At 40.0% G+C, this 16,196-nt stretch overlaps 1 protein-coding gene across 27 annotated transcripts in view; it reads right to left on the reverse strand.

Moving 5' to 3' along the window:
* Nucleotides 1-2,179: 2,179 nt before the first annotated feature.
* Nucleotides 2,180-16,196, reverse strand: part of EPB41L3 (erythrocyte membrane protein band 4.1 like 3) — a 226,063-nt gene continuing 212,046 nt past the window's right edge. For 7 of the 27 annotated variants that reach the window (XM_037050299.1, XM_037050295.1, XM_037050293.1 and 4 more), the window contains 10 exons: nucleotides 10,791-10,865; nucleotides 10,344-10,442; nucleotides 8,640-9,359; nucleotides 8,003-8,125; nucleotides 7,005-7,382; nucleotides 6,106-6,237; nucleotides 5,582-5,680; nucleotides 4,884-4,964; nucleotides 4,495-4,610; nucleotides 2,180-3,305 (listed from right to left, as the gene is read on the reverse strand). In XM_037050299.1, coding sequence (XP_036906194.1) covers nucleotides 4,500-4,610; nucleotides 4,884-4,964; nucleotides 5,582-5,680; nucleotides 6,106-6,237; nucleotides 7,005-7,382; nucleotides 8,003-8,125; nucleotides 8,640-9,359; nucleotides 10,344-10,442; nucleotides 10,791-10,865 — 1,818 coding nt within the window. In that variant the 3' untranslated portion in view covers nucleotides 2,180-3,305; nucleotides 4,495-4,499. The remainder of the gene's footprint in view (nucleotides 3,306-4,494; nucleotides 4,611-4,883; nucleotides 4,965-5,581; nucleotides 5,681-6,105; nucleotides 6,238-7,004; nucleotides 7,383-8,002; nucleotides 8,126-8,639; nucleotides 9,360-10,343; nucleotides 10,443-10,790; nucleotides 10,866-16,196) is intronic. The other 20 variants (XM_037050308.1, XM_037050306.1, XM_037050314.1 and 17 more) reach the window with 9 other exon arrangements.

Below are 16,196 nucleotides of genomic sequence, written 5' to 3' on the forward strand. Positions count from 1 at the left end.
AAGCAGACAGCCCTTTATCTGAATGAAGAAGGCTTTGCCTGAACTTAGCGATTCACTTTATGGCTCCAGAGAAAATATGTAGGCTTTTAAAGGCTTAGCAACTCCTCATAATTCTCAAGTCCCTGTGTGATTAGTAGGAACTGCAGGTTACCAGTAGGCTGCACTCCACGCCTTTAGGTTTGCAATTTGCTTTTCTGTTCATTGATAGAACCCTAAGTTCATGTTTTCTTATGACCCTGGGCCTGAATCTTAGACCAAATTGAGGAGCGAGAATATCTTTACTGTGAATCAAATAGCTAACTCAAGGGGAATTCTTTAATTTCTTAAAGTATAACATCTAGGCTCTTTTTCACACCTATTGCAATGCTACATTTTTCTGAATTAGTAATAGCTAAAAAATGTTCTGAGATTACCTAAGAGTTTAGCAATAAGCATAAGCCAGTTTTACACATTAGTGGAATTAAGCTTCCAAACTGTTGAATTGGGGAATGTGAGATAGGGCTTGCCTAATGTCCAAATCCAAACTTTAAATTTGTTAATGCTGTGACCAGAACCTGTGACTTGCTTCTAATCAACAGAATGGGAAGCTGCTTCCTTGATTATGTCATCTAAGACTCTGTTTTGCTGGGAGACATACGCTAGTCTCCCTCCCTCTATTGTTGGCTTTGACGAAGCAAGCTGTCAAGGGTCTTATGAGCCTAAGAAAATGCATTGTGCAAATGGCTGGAATGAGCTTGGAAGTGGGTCCTTCCCCAGTTGAGACCTCAGTCCTAGCCTTACAGGGGATCCAGTGAAACCACGCCCAGACATGTGACCTGCAGAAACTGTGAAATAATAAATGTGTGTTGTTTTGAGCTAATTTTATTGTCGTCTATCACATAGCAATAAAAAGCAGCTTCAGCCCTGGCTGGTGTAGCTCAGTGGACTGAGTGTGGGCTGTGAACCAAAGGGTCACCAGTTTGATTTCCAGTCAGGGCACATGTCTGGGTTGTGGGGCCAGGTCCCTAGTGGGGGCCATGTGCGAGGCAACCATACATTCATGTTTCTCTCCCTCTCTTCCCCCCTCTCTAAAAAGAAATAATAAATAAGTAAAATCTAAACAAAACCAGCTTCAGCGTGTGGCATTAGAAGTGGGGCTCTGCTGTCACGATGCACAAACACATGGGAGTGGCTCTCGAACCCCCACACGGCGGCAAGTGGGGGCCGGGAAATTTTGAAGGGTGATTAATAGAGAAGGAAAAGAAAGCTGAAAACGTACAACGTCCTTCATAATGTTTATAAAAATGAACTTACTGCTAAGGACAGGAAAACATGAAAGCCCAGTGTTTAGACAGTGAACACGTGACGACCTGACGGGTGAAGACGAAGCAGCGCGGGTGCCGGCACCTTGGGAGGCCACCCACCGTTCCCTGTCAGCAGAGTATTACCTCTTCTCCACATGCTTTTGCTTGGCTTCAAACACAACTTAGATGATGCTTTGGCTCCTAAAATGAATACTCGGTGTTGACAGTAAGGACAAGCTGGCAACGCCCTCAGAGATAAATGATAAGAATTTGACAACCTTGATAAGACCAAGATGCATGATCGAATCTAGCCATTTTCTGAAAAATTAGCTTTTTAAAAAAAATTTAGAGTTAATAAAAATCCCTAAGTTAGGTAAAGCGTGCCATGGTAGAAAATGCCAGCAACTATGTTTAGGTGTTACATTGGCCGTTGGTGACAGAGTCTTATTCTTGGTCCCCGACACGTGAAGAGTTTGACGTGGATGAGTTGCAGAAACGGCTGCAGGGGCCTCTGTAGGACGCATTGGGTAACCTGTTCAGCTATGGCACTGATGTGAGGGACAGAGGTGGCTCTTTTGGTAGTTTAACAGCACCCAGCAACTCTGGTTATATAACAGAGTTTCTTTTCTTATAAAAAAAAGTCCAAAGTTGGAAAATGAGATTCTGTAATTCTTACAAAAGGCCTTCCATGGGCAGCCAAACACTTACATATGTATTTTGTTCCCCATCTCCAATACCTGGAGTAGGCGGTACACTATGTCACTCACCATGTGTACACTTTTTATTACGTGCAAGAACAAACTATCTCTGCAATGCAGGTGAATGAGGCTTTGATGCCACGCCAATGCTTCCTCTGGGCTAAACACAGACGACACTGAAATTAGCACACAGAGAATGCATTTAACCATTTTTATTTCGCTGTGCAGAAACATACATTCACCATGGGCTGTGTGATGCAGCAGACAGTGTAATGGAGAATATATCTTTTTGAAGGCTATTTATAACTAAACACTAAATAGTTTTAATTACAGTGGAAATTCTGTACAGTTTAAGGCTTGGCTCTGAACTAGGTTGTAAATATGGACCATATTTGGAAATAAAACACTTTTTCAAGTAAAAGAAGAAAAATCAATGTAAAAATATAAGAAAAAAGCAACAAAGAAAGAAAGAAAAACCCAATGGGAACACAACAGGTTTTCCTAGAGTGAAATTTCATAATATTGTAAACTAACAAAAATACATATTTTCTTCCCAAAATAATCACAATTTACATATTTAGGACTTGATAGGGAACTTTGGGAAGCTTTCCAGATTGAACACGGACCAAAGTGGACAACAAGGAAGAAATCACATTAATATGCTAAAATCAGTGCTACCTTATAATGAATTAAATTAGATACACAAAGCAGGATTGTAAGCATTAAATATTTCCAGAGGATCAGAGAGTCACCACTGTTTATGGGTTAAGAGTAATAAAACCGGATGAAACAAATACAAGATTCAAGTGTTTACTGAATAAACTTGGTTATTGGCACATCTAATCTGGGATAAACCTGACACACTGAACCTAGACAGCTTCTAGCATTTTGGGGCAATCTTCATTTATCTGTAAACAAAAGATCTGTCACTTAAGAAACTGAAATTCTGTTTAGACTTTAATAATGATAAACTATAAAAGGCATGGATTGTTTGTGTGTTACATGAAATCACGGTTTATATTGTTGGTTATGAACGTGCAGGTATAGCAGAAAACTTAGACACTTTGTGAAAAATAAAAATGCTGCTCTTTTGTAATTTTACCATTGCTTCATGCAATATCAGGTTAGTGATGCTGATTCAGATTGCTTTATTATGGGAAGACCTCTCTGCCCCTGTCTTTATTAATGGTCAAGGTCTGTTCTTCTGGACTGAACATTTCCACAGGCAGACACAAGTCAGTTGGGGTAGAAGAGGGAACTCCATATAGGCTCTGGTTTTCCTAATGGTTTGCATGACTGGATTCCTGTGCAGGCTAAGTTATTCCTACAGAAAAGAGATTTGATCAGTTACTCATTCGAAAACATCTGAGATCAAGGTCACAAGGAAAGTATCTTGCTGGTCATTCAATACTCTTTTTGACAAGAGGCTGTGAAGCACCAGTGTAAGTCACTGTTAGGCTTTGTCTTGAATCACTACAGCATCACTCAAGTGGCTAAAGCTCACCGAAGATCATTTTTTTTGCTTTCTATCTTCAAATTACATTATTAATTTTAATCTGAGTGATTTTTATGTTTTTCTTTAAGAGGCGTCTCTTGTCAATCTATGTTTCTTAAACCAATGTTAGAGGACTAACTTCTCTCATTTATAGAAGTAAAACATTTAAGAGACTTTAAACACATAGCCAAGTGTGCAAGTAGCTCATCAGTTCCATTCAGCATTCAGAGCCCTGTAGGGACGCTGAAGGCCGCACGGAGTCTTGCACGGCAGGTTAGTGTGCATGACGAGTCTACGCACACACAGAGGATGCTGTCTGTTCGTGATGCTGGCGAAACAGCAGGTGGAAAGGCATGCACTTCCTGGGGGAAAGCGGGACCACAGTACTGCATTTTTCCTCCTCCTGAGACACAACGCTAATACTAAGGGAAAAAATCAACCCAAAGAATACAGAAAATATAAGACATCCAAAACGAAAGTGAGTGCTCAGGTTCCAAATTTAAAAACAAAACAAAACAGAAGCATCAACAGACTATAACCAAGGACAGTTGAAGAAAAAACTTATAATGGGATAATGTTGCTGTCAAAAGGAGAAAGGAGCATATTTTATTTCATATTTTATTTGGAACCCACAAATTGCACCTTTCAAAACATAAATGCCTTAGTTCTGATTAGGTCGCATGACAAGTAAAATCAAAGTTGGCCTTGCAAAGTTGGTTAATAAAAAGAATGAAGGATGTGGATTAAAAGGGAACACCGGGGAGGCCACGCAAGCAAAGGCTCTGCTTTTCCTTTATCCTCTAACTGGCAGTAAATGCAAAAGATCCACGGGATACAACCTTCAAATCTGACACAGACCAGCACCCGCCAAGCAATTCTCCATCCTTTTGGTAACCAGCCCCACAAATGCCAGTGAGAGAAAAAAGAAAAGGGAGGAGTCAGGTGAAGGATGAGAGGAAAGTGCCCCATGCCACATGCCAGCTGAGGCCAAGCCAAGAGAATCCGCGTCACCTCTTACCTGGGTCAATCCTCTCCATCTTCCGGCGTGATCTCTGTCTCTTTATGGACCACTACTTTGGTCACTGACATGTCAGGGTGCTGCTCTTTGGCCTCTTTAATTGCCTGAGCCAGCGCCTATCCCCAGGAAATCACGGAAGGGCAAAGACAAAAAGGAGGAGGAACATGCATGATCAGCAGCAAGGTGGAGACTTATGAGCTAGATCTATATACACAATTTACAAATGAGGTACAATGACTGCCAAAGGAATTGTACATTGTATATTGGAAAGCTACTTCAGAAAATGTTTAGATTGCATGATGGACCATAAGAGTAGGACTGGGAGGAGCAGGGCCAACAAGTGTTTCTCCGTCTCTCTGACAAGGTATTTACCATCTCATACACACTACCTGGTCATGGTCGATGTCCGCATCGCCCGTGATGACTATTCGCTTCTCAATTCTCGTTTCCGAAATGCCTCCTTTCACAGTCTGAAAGGCAGGGATAAGTGTTCTGAATGTGCCCACTCAAAGGAGCAATCACTGTTCAATGAAGGAAATGGCAGAAAATGCTAACAGAGTTGGAGGTAACATCATGCTTTTTTTCCTAATTTTTCAATTACAGTTGACATACAATGATCTGTTAGTATCAGGTGTACAAGTGATTAGACAGTGATTAGACATTTATATAAATTATGAAGTTATGACCCCAGTAAGTCTAGTGCCCATGTGACATCATACATAGTTATTACAATATCATTAAGAACTAAAATAGAATTCTATGTCAGCGATTTTAAATTGTTAATTTCAAAAAAAAAAGTGAGGATAGAATTTGGATTCTATCAAAACCTTTGGACTTGGCTAGCCAGTGTTTCTGGAAACACCTACCCTGTGCTAAGCAAGAGTGCTAAGTCAGCAAAGGTTATCAGAATGCATATTCCTAAACAGACGCTAGCCCACGAGGACAAATGGACCACACTATAGTAGTTGTGAAAGGTCCAATGCAGCTCTTGGCATCCTGATCATCATATACTTATTTGCTTATGCAGCCCAACCTGGAAGAAATCCTGAGTGAAGGCTTTACTTTGATCAATTCCCACTCCACTTACTTTGGTGATGTGGGTGGTGGTCGTGGTACTGGTGGTTTCAGATGTAATCGTCTGCGCACTCATTAGCACACCCGGCTCCAAATCGGCACTAGGATCCACCTAAGCAAGCAAAGAAATACACAGCACTCTCTCATATTTACATGACTGCTTCAGATGTCTGCCATGTTAGTTTCGGGCCTTTGATGATTTACTTGTCTCCTACCATCACTATGTGCCGCAATTAACACCTGGCAGCTGCCACTGTGGGTGAAGGCTGAACCAGACACGGCCAGAGTTAACTATTATTAATAAATGGGATTTTAGAAAGAGAGCAGTGGCAGATTTAAGCCACCTGCTACTCCACGATAAGGCGCAAAATTGTAATCATTGCATCATTGTATAAAGACAGTCTGGCTGCTGGGTCCGCTGAGTCTCACAAATTAAACATCAGGTTGTTACACTTAATCTCGCAGAGCCATTAAAGGGATAATGGCTCTGGTCTCCACAGACTGTGCCAGGGCTCTGGTCTCCGCAGACCATCTTACCTGTGATGACTCGTATGTTATGGTTTTGGTTTCTGTGTGAACAACTGGCAATTCCTTGGTAGAAATGTCTAGCTTGACTCCACCGGGTGAAACACTGCCAAAGCTGATGGTCTCTGTCTTCACAGTGGATGACTGCACCAACGGGGAGTGGGGAAGAGTGGCCATTAGTCTGACCCAACAGTTTACTTTCCCCCTCCCCACTTGGCGAATGTGTATAAGCACAGGTTAGCATGACAAATGTTTATACATTTCATGATGTCAGGACTAAGCTGGAGAGGGAAGCACACAACAGATACATGTCCAGCAGTCTCCTAGAATCCCATCACACCTATTTATAGGGAATGTTCCAGATAAAGGAAAACATTTTGAAGGACATAAACTATTTTTACATTCCCCCTCCTTGATCTCAAAAATAAATTAAAAATCATAAATTAGCCTTTAAAAAATGTTAACATCTTAGAAAGAAGGAATAACTAAGTAGTAAGACATAACCTCCCTGCCCCCAGTACCTCAAGAACTTCAAGAAAAAAGGATAAAGAATAAAGTTCTGGTATTTGGCACCTGGACAAGTGTGGTTTTGGTCCTAACAAGATTACATTGATCAGAAATAAATTTATCAAATGTTTTAATATCCTAGCTGGACATGTATTACTCAGATTTATTATCAATTATAATAAATACAATGAGAGCAGAAACCATCCTTGGAACTATATATCATTAAGGCTTGTAATATGTTTGCATGAGACCCACACTTGCCATGCAAGATGAAAATAAAATGAAACAAAATGTACCTGAAAAAGGTAGAAAATTAAACTTAACTGTATCTTCATGCTTAGCTAAATTTCAAGAACTCGTATCAGTTTACTTAAGTGCTAAAAGAAACATTAACTACTAGTTACCTCAAAGTGAGGTTTTTGTTCCAAAGTTTCAGAAACGTGGACTGCTACACTCTGCTCCTCCTTTAGCTCATGGGAAGGGGTGGCCATTTCTTCCTGTTCCAGTACAGCTTTATCAGCCATCTCCATTTTTTCCTCTTTAGCCCCCTCTGTCAGAGCAGAGCCCTCTTTTCCTCTAGAAGCATCCACAGATGCTGCCTGCGCCGAGGCATCCACGTCATCTCCAGCTGCGTAAGAAGCATCCCCACTTGCATGCACATTCATCACATGTCTCTCCTCCACCAACACAGTTTCCTGCACAACCTTCTCAGTGCTCAGTGGCTGGGGGTGCTGGGTTGTTTCTGTCTCTGTTTCACTGGACCCCGTCCAGGTTTCCGTTTTCTGCAAGGGAAAAGACTGTGGTGTGAATGTGACTTTCTATAAACCAAAGGTCAAAGAACAAACAAAAAACCCAAAAAACAAAAGATGCCTCTCACCAGGATGCCTAAAGCCAGTGTCAAGTGATTATAACCAGAAACACTTACAGAAAATAAAAATTAGCTTTCATTCCCCCAACCACAGCCTTTGATGCGTGCTCTGCTCTGACACACACATTTGAGTCTGTGCTGTTACTTCGGGATATCGGCAAAAGAAACAAAATGCAGTATAAAATACAATTTGAAAAAACAAGCAACAACAGAAAACAAAGCCATTGTAGGACATTCCTATTGGTTTTGGCTGCTTTCTTGAACCCGACAGGTGACATAAAATGCTTTAAAATTAAATGTTATTTTAATTTCTCAGCACCATTGCCTTTTGAGTATCTGAAGTATGTTCTCATAATCAAACTGAGTGCATATATGCCAAGCAGGCACAAAGGAGAAGAACTGACAGCACCTTTGAGGTGCTTGAGGCAAAGCCCACTTGGATGTGAAACATACACACACATGCAGCAAAAGGCACAAAGCAATAAAGTGAGGCAAACAGAGTCAGGAACACCAAGGATAGAAGCAAAAGGCCACCTGAACCCAGCTTTGAGAAGAAGAGGTAACCCCTCCTATGAATTCTGTTGGTTTTCTTGCAGATTCTAATAAACTGAAGATTTCAGAGCCATCCATGAGCTTTTCACCAGAAGACTGCTTACTCTGGGTGAACAAAGAAATGGACAGTCAGACACAGAGACAGGTCCATACACAGGCACGCAGCACATTCACAGCTGGTTACAGACAAAACTGGAGGCAGAGGAGAAAGGGAGGAGGGATGAAGGAATCTACTAGACAGACTTCGGAAACAGAAAAGAATGGGAAATAAAACAGCAAATTGAGGTGACCATGAGCTCTTGTTTGGTAAAGCAGAGAGAGTTATTAGGATTAGGGCAGTGCTGGTTTAAGCAGATCATTTTCCCCTTCATTGCAAGCCACAGCAGCACTATCACACCTCGGGAACGGGGAGCTGGAAATAAAACGGAAAGTGTTTTAATGCTCGCTGGACTGCGGTATCGACTTAACCATCAACAAAAGTAAAAAGCTTGGGTTGGCGGCTCCGAACATAAAGCCAAACAAACAGCGAGAGAAACGGAAAGGTTCAGGGTGGAAGGGCACTGCCGCAGAAACGTCATGCTGGATCTGACACGTGGCCCAAATGAAAGGCACTGGTTACCACGACTTGCGACGCTGTGGACTCGGTAAGGTAATGAGCAGTAGCCACGGTGAAGGCCGGTTCCTGGGAGTACCTCCACTCGGACAGACTCTTCCTTCTGGGTCCAAAGAGCCCCACTCTCAGGGCCTCGCCCTCGGGTGCATGTTCAGTTTTGCTCCACTGCACACTCTCCAGGTTCACGTGCAGAGCCGCGTCCCCTCCCAGCATCTGAGCTTGCTTGAGGTCTTCTTCTTCAGGACTCTGCCGGCGGGACTCGGCTTCCTTGATGGGAGCCAGGGATTCTGATAATTTCCGCTTTGGAGTATGGACCTCAGGTCCTCTCTTGGATTTCTCGTCAGCAATGGCTTCCAGGACCTCATACTCTGTCATGACAGGGATGAGCTTCACTGACTCCATTTTCTGAAGAGCTTCCAGAGTGGATGGTTGTGCTCCCTTCTCTCCTTCCTTAGTTTTTCCAGTCATCGTAACGATTTTTCCGGACACAGTATCATAGGACTTTCCTAGAGTGTATACTTTCTGTTTGCTTTCTTCTTTCAATTGCATTTCTCGGGCCAAGTCATCGAAGCTCTGCATTTCAATGGTACTAGACCGTAACAAGTCGGCAGGGATGTCACCAGTTCTACTGCTCACGGTCACCACCTTGTAAGTCACAATCTTTCTCGAATCACCATCAACTACCTCAGTAGGTATTTTGTCTACAATAACCCAATCCTCTGTGCCCTATATTTGAAATATAAAAGCTAAATTAGAAATTCTGATGGCATCTCATTTCTAAAATAAGAATCCTTTCAGGAAGTCGGGGTGAGCGCTACACCTGCGTGACTGCACAGGGTTGGTGTTATCATCTAATAGTCATGGCTGCAATCTCTTCTCACCTGAAATTTATAGACTCTAACCTTCACTTAGGAATACAGTCTGCATGCAGAGCTGCGACTTCAGATTTCTTTAAATGGAAACATACCTTGATGGTAAATTTTGCAAGAAATATATTTGATGGTACGTTCAGTATCTGATGATTCTATACTTTTAAGATTAGATAACATAATTGAAATGGTTGTACAAGTTATTTAGCTTTACCTGTGTGGACACAGAAAGCGGTTTTCCACATGAGCCATAACAGTGTACTTTGTATCTGTTGTTCTCACAGGGACTTGCCAGCATTGCACAAATTTCTGTGAATACCACTTTATGTTTATAAGTTGTACTCCCTTATTTAGGAGAGCAAATCCATTACAACACTTATTATCTGATAAATACTGAGTGTGCCTGTGTTCAAGGAATTATAATGAAATTCTCTGCACTGTTGGGACATTGGTGGAGAGTTTTATAAACAGGCTATAGTGGTTTGTACAGTGTTCTGATCTTATTTACAACTGAAGTTCTTCATCTCAGTACTTTCTTTGCCACTCTCCTTGGTGATAGTTCCAGTAAGGCACAGGAAATAAAAGTTAAGACATTTTTGTATTTCGGAAGCCTAACAATAGGGTGTGACCAGGTAACCGACTAGCCTATTACAGAGGGAAGAGAAATCAGACCAGGAGCAGATGAGCACCTTGGTTTATATTTTAAACTAGAATGTTTTCTACTCTCACATTGATCACTGTCTGAAAACTTGAATCTAGAAATACGTGTGCTTTAAGAAAAAGGACTGCAGATTCATCTATAGGTCGGTGCTGGAGTAACTGAAATGAATTGAAAAGTAACCTCTATGGTCGATGGGACAGTTTTCTGGAAAATGATTTGATGAGAGGTAACCACAGAGCCTGCAGAATCTCCTTCCCGCGTTTTCTTTATCACACTTGGCTAGTGGGAAAACCAATAAAAGTTCAGAGCTTTCATAATCACTCAAAGTCATCTAAATTAGTATTATACTATGAGTAAAACAAATGGTAAAAAGTTCAATACTATTAGAAATGACCATACACAGACATGACCACCTAGAAGCAAAAGCCATAAAGAAAGGATGGCTAACTGATAAATATAATGGTAAAAAAATTCATTTTCCCCTCCCCAGAATCTAAGCAAAAATGATATACCTACCTTAGTTTTCAGCAAGATAAATTAAAAAAAAATTCTCTAAAGACATTTTAATGGCACTGCAATACGAAGAGCAATTCCCTTTTGGAAAATTCCTTTATGTTTGTTTTTTACCTGAGACTCAAGGAATGGAGAGCTTCCTTGCTGCAAAAATATAACTTTTTCAGAAATCTCTCTTTCTTCTTTGGTCTGTTTGAATAAAGGGGGTTGGGTTGAAGAAGAGGAAGTAGACAGTTTCCAAAAAGGCCAGTTAGGAAGAGAGTTCTTTTACAGTACTATACATATAACAGTCACTCATTTTTTCCCGAAGATGCAAATTATTGTTCATTAATTTGAAAAATGGTCTGAAACCATCTCGAAGTTTAATAATTATTTCCAAAAGTAACAGATAATTTTCTGAAACTCTGGTGTTTGTCTGACTCAAACATTTTTCATTTCTACAAACACAGAACATGCAAAACCAACAGAGAGGGCACTTGGCATGCGGACAATGTCTATGTCCCAGTCACTTGCAACACTGTAGGAGTGGGTATTAAAAGAAAATGTTAAGACAAAAAAAATTGAGGTAGGAGTACACTTCTATTTTTGACAAATACTTGACTTGATAGCAGTCCCCATAAAGGAAGAGTAAAGAAATACACCTGCTCGCTGCATCAGCTACTGATTTGAATAAACCCAGTTATATCTAGATTGATTCTGTACTGTTCCACAAATAAAAAAATCTATTCAGAGTAATAGCTTTATTTGAACTTTTATGGCATGGTGAAGACTTTAAAGTAAAAGTCAATTTGAAAATATTTTGGTGAAACATTAAGTTTTTCAAACCATGCTTATCTTTATTATATAAAATTAAGAAAGAAATGTTGACGTGTGTCATGTTAGAAGTAGTTTTTTTGTTACCTGCTTTTTATGCCATTCTTTAGTGTTAAAAAGGCATCATTTCAGCGACAATACACAGCTACTGACCCTACCCCTGTGCACAGTGTACAACTGCACAATGACAGAAAGGATATTTTGGAAAATGAATTAAAAAATTAACAGGAAGTTCAGTTTCTAGAAGAATAGAGCGTTTAAAATAGATTTTATTGTTGTAAACAATATAATTTTATAGAGCTATTTAATGAGTAACAAATAAGACGTTTTTGAAAGAGAGAAAAAAATTCCTGTCCTGCCCCATTTTGGAGAAAGGTATTGGAAGAGACAAAAGGTACCATGTGGAACTCTTACATGTGGATTTTTACTTTACTTTCAATCATAGCCTCTTTTCAAACAGGAAGAAGAAACGGTAAAGAAAGGTAAAAAGCATCAGAACTTTTCAGAATACCACTGCTAGGCCTCCAATTACAATCGTTGAACTAAATATTTTTCCTAAGATGAAAGCTCCAAAAAACCCAGCAGAAAAACATTGGTTTTCAGCGTATCTGTTCTCTGACATCAACTAATTTCAAAAAGGTCTGTGTCTATAACTAGAATTGTCCACATTATCTGCTTATAGAACTGTGCATGTCCAATAACAGAAAAGGGTAACAAAGGGGATAGACTTAAATATTTAATACTATGTATGGTCAACTACTTAGTTCAGTTAACAGACAAGAAGTCCTGATAAAGTTGATAACAGAAATATTTACTTACGTAACAGGTTAGAATACAGTCAGATGTATATTCCAACAATTTTGCTCAGCTACTTAAAAGTTCATTTCTGTATCATATTGGGAAACAAGGAACACTGGCATGCAAAACTCACAGGAGTGTTTTTGCTCTAGGTGCACATCAGTATTTAAAAAAATGTCCATGGATAATTTTATTAGGCACCTCGTTTTGCACCCCAAGGCCCAGATAGAAAATCACAGAAGTCAGATTCCAAGGATGAAGATAATCCATCCTATTTACAAACAGATGATCCCTGGCGAATGGGTTTTGTTATTCAATTTGAGGTCCATCTAAGAGCTGCATAGCAAAAGTAGAAGTGGACTAGAAAATAGACAAACGCACCAACAGAATTGATTCTAGTTTTTCATGGTAGTTACATTCTATAAAGTCACTATGAACAATCAATTAGTGACTAGTGAAACGTGCCCCATTAGGAAAATACAGGGTTAGGTTACAGTGAACTTTTGGCCATATCAATACATAACCTTGTTTTATATGTGTTTCTGTTTAAAGACCTTTATATTCAATATATATTATTGATCCATTGGCACTGAACTCAGGTCAACAACACTATAACTTATTCCCAAATGAAGCTTATCTAACACACGGAGTCTCTCATAGAGCACACTGTGGCCCTCTTAAGCTTAGGAACATTAGACAGCTCTTCAGTACTATGTTTGGGGCCATTTTAAAGAGCAAAATCACCAGTAACAACACAAAAGAGCAAAAACGTGCCACTAAATAGGCCATGGAAAGGACGCTTGTATACAGTATGAGAACTGAAACAAGGAAGCAGAATGCTGCCTTTTAACTTCAGCTGGGAATACGTACACTGAGCCACTCAGTTTTCACCACTCTGAACCTGTCTGCACATGACCATGAAAGCGTTGTTAATATGGATGTTGGGGCTACAGTAAATTTTAGTGGGTAAGCAAATCTGCAAATATGGAATCGTGAATGGGGAGGATCGACTGTACTAAGCTTACATACCTATAAAACCAGCCACATTTAAAAAGAGGACAATACTGGCATCGTGTAGTCCACTTGGTTGGGATTTGGGAAATTTTAATAGTCAAGTGACAACAACCAGGGATATCCAACCTGGGGCCCACGGACTGCATGTGGCCCAGGATGACTATGAATGCGGACCAATACGAAACCGTAAATTTACTTCAAACTTTTTTTCTGCTCCTCAGTTTTCATTAGCGGATGTGTATTTAATGTGTGGCCCTCATTTTCCAGTGTGGCCCAGATGCCAAAAGATTGGACACACCTGGTACCTCTAATGCGGAGCAGGCCGAGGTGCGTCACAGAAGGCTGTCCTGGGAATATGTCCTGGGAATACCTGGAACTCTTCCCATATCGCACATTGACCTTTCCTATGTTTTGTGGCCCCTGTAAGTGGGTTTGCCAGTTTTCCAAAGTTAATGAGGACTTATCTGCTGCTTTGGGGCATATCCTTGCTATTTGACTGATGCTAATAACTCAAATACTTGAAACTTGAAACTATTGGCAATAAATTTCTCATTTTATAGTAAACCCACATAATATTCTGAGAGTATTGTCACCACAACTAGCTCATTATTTATATTTCTAACTCTTAATTTTCTTTTAATCATAAATTTATAGTATTTTATATAAGTATATTTACTTGGGAGTCAAACACCGTAGGTAAAAAAAAAAGGTCACATTAAAAATTAGCTATAGATTTTTCCCCCCACAATATTTTATCACCAATATTAACAAAAAAGTCCAAGTAAGCTTGGGGTCACTGAACCAGTTTCTTCGACCTCTGTCACAAACGCTATTGCTTTATTTGGAATGCCACTTTTTAAAATTAAATATTTCCTCTTAGGAATAACTGGACTTTTTCTGAACTGGTCAATACTGTTTACTTAATTTAAAGAGATGTATTAAGTAACAGGATGATATCAAATTAGTAATTTACTTTGAAAAGCACCTCCCTTCTGAAATGAAAATATTTTGGTTATGTGTTTGCAAACGAATATGCTTTATATGTAGCTGGCTGGGAGGGTAAAATTCTCTTTTGAGCTTTTCATAAAACAAATTTTAAAAGCCATAGTCTTAACACAGAAAGTGACAAGAATTTAGAGCATACAAACTTTGCGGGTTATTCCTCAGGGCTATCTCCAGGGCCCTCAAATGGAGTATAAACTTGGATGTCATCAAGGGTGCTGGGCAAGGGTAGAGGGGAGCCCCTTGGCCACTCTGCCAAGCCCCAAGGCCAAGGCAAGCAGGCAGAGCTCGGACCCACGCCCAGAAGTACCTCTCTTCCTCCCAGACCTAAGCTCCTTAGGGCTGCTCTTTCAGAGTGCCTGTGATAACCAGGGTGAATCAGCCTTGCTTCTAAGAAGTTCTTTACACTGAGCAAAGTCTTTCTACACTTCCCTCTCTGTGCACTGGTGGTGGTGAGCAATGGGCTATATACCTTCTGCTGAACAACTCAGAAGACACTTGAAAGCAGTTAAGCCAGCCTTTGCTCTTCTCCATGCTAATTAACCAAACGGCTGGACTCTTCTGCAGAGAATATGTTTCCAACCTTTAATCATTAAAAAAAACCAAAAACAACCCTTCGGGCTCACAGCAGTTTCTCTGCACTAACACAAAAAAGGCATTCCAGGGAAAGTTCTCCAGGTTCAAAGTATCACCATTTCATTAAGTTATTAATGTTTTTTGGATTCATCGATGTCATTCTCTAAGAATCGGGAGATTTAAGTGAAAAAAATTTTACTAGTCTAGTGGCTTAGCCTTTTAAAGTCCCTTGCTTATTAGCAACAACCATTAACAGAGTTCTCCAAGCGTCCACCTAAACGCCATTCAAATGGCTACCACCTACTATGCCCCTTGTTAACAGACTGTGAAGAGGCAATGGCTTATTTGGTTGGTTTCAGTTCTGGTGGCTATTTTTTGTTTTTGTAACTTACTCCAGTGTCGCCCATCCTCAGAGCCAAAATGATCTTCCTCATTTCCAACAGTAATAAAAGACATACGGTAAGCCCGACTTCACAAATTGCACAGAAATTAACAAGTGGTATTCTTATTAATGCAGGGACCACCAACATTTCAATCAATTGGGATGTCAAGTTTTTGTCTCTTGAAACTCAAGTAATTCAGAATGAAATCAGTGTTCAATGGTAAAGGAACACTTTGATAACAGTACCTATCATTTATTCTGCATAAAAGGGTCTTTTTCAAAGGGTTGGAATTGTGATAAAGATAGTGATTGTGGTCACTTTTGATAAACAGCTCTCAAAGGAAGTTTTAAAAATGACCAAAATGAGTGCAATTACATTCTTCTTTTCTTTGCAAGGACCTATGCATTGCAAGTAGACTACTGTTTAAAGAATTTTCCACCCATAAAGGCCCAAGTTTTAATTTTCTTTTGTCCCATTTCAGCTTCCTGGACAAATATCTAACAATAACAGTCTTGATACTTAGTTAGTAACGATGCTAGAGAGATGCAGTTTTAAAAACTAATTCTTTTGAAAGACAGATAAAGCAAGGTGATGTCTGACAGCTGACAGATTAGCACCACTGCCTCCTGTGGGTCCCACACAACGGGGAGCCTGAGTCACTAACACCAACTGAGTCCCCCCTACGCTCTGGTTGCAATTAAAAGAGAGCTTTCCCATATGGAAGAGTCTCACTTAAAAAGACATTCTGGCCTTGCTTTTCTTACTAAAAACCAAGTAAAAACTGGTTATAAGTCAGTTAAAATACCAGGTATAAGTACAAAAAAATCAGTTATAAATAAAAATAAAATAAAATAGTGATCATACCAGTAAAACTCTGGAGTAATATTCCTTGAGTAAAGTATGTCCTGAAATTCTATCATCCTCAGGTCACCAT

This window comes from Sturnira hondurensis, unplaced genomic scaffold (assembly GCF_014824575.4).
Source record: "Sturnira hondurensis isolate 20B ecotype Veracruz unplaced genomic scaffold, ASM1482457v3 Scaffold0006713, whole genome shotgun sequence".
Classification (NCBI taxonomy): Eukaryota; Metazoa; Chordata; class Mammalia; order Chiroptera; family Phyllostomidae; genus Sturnira; species Sturnira hondurensis.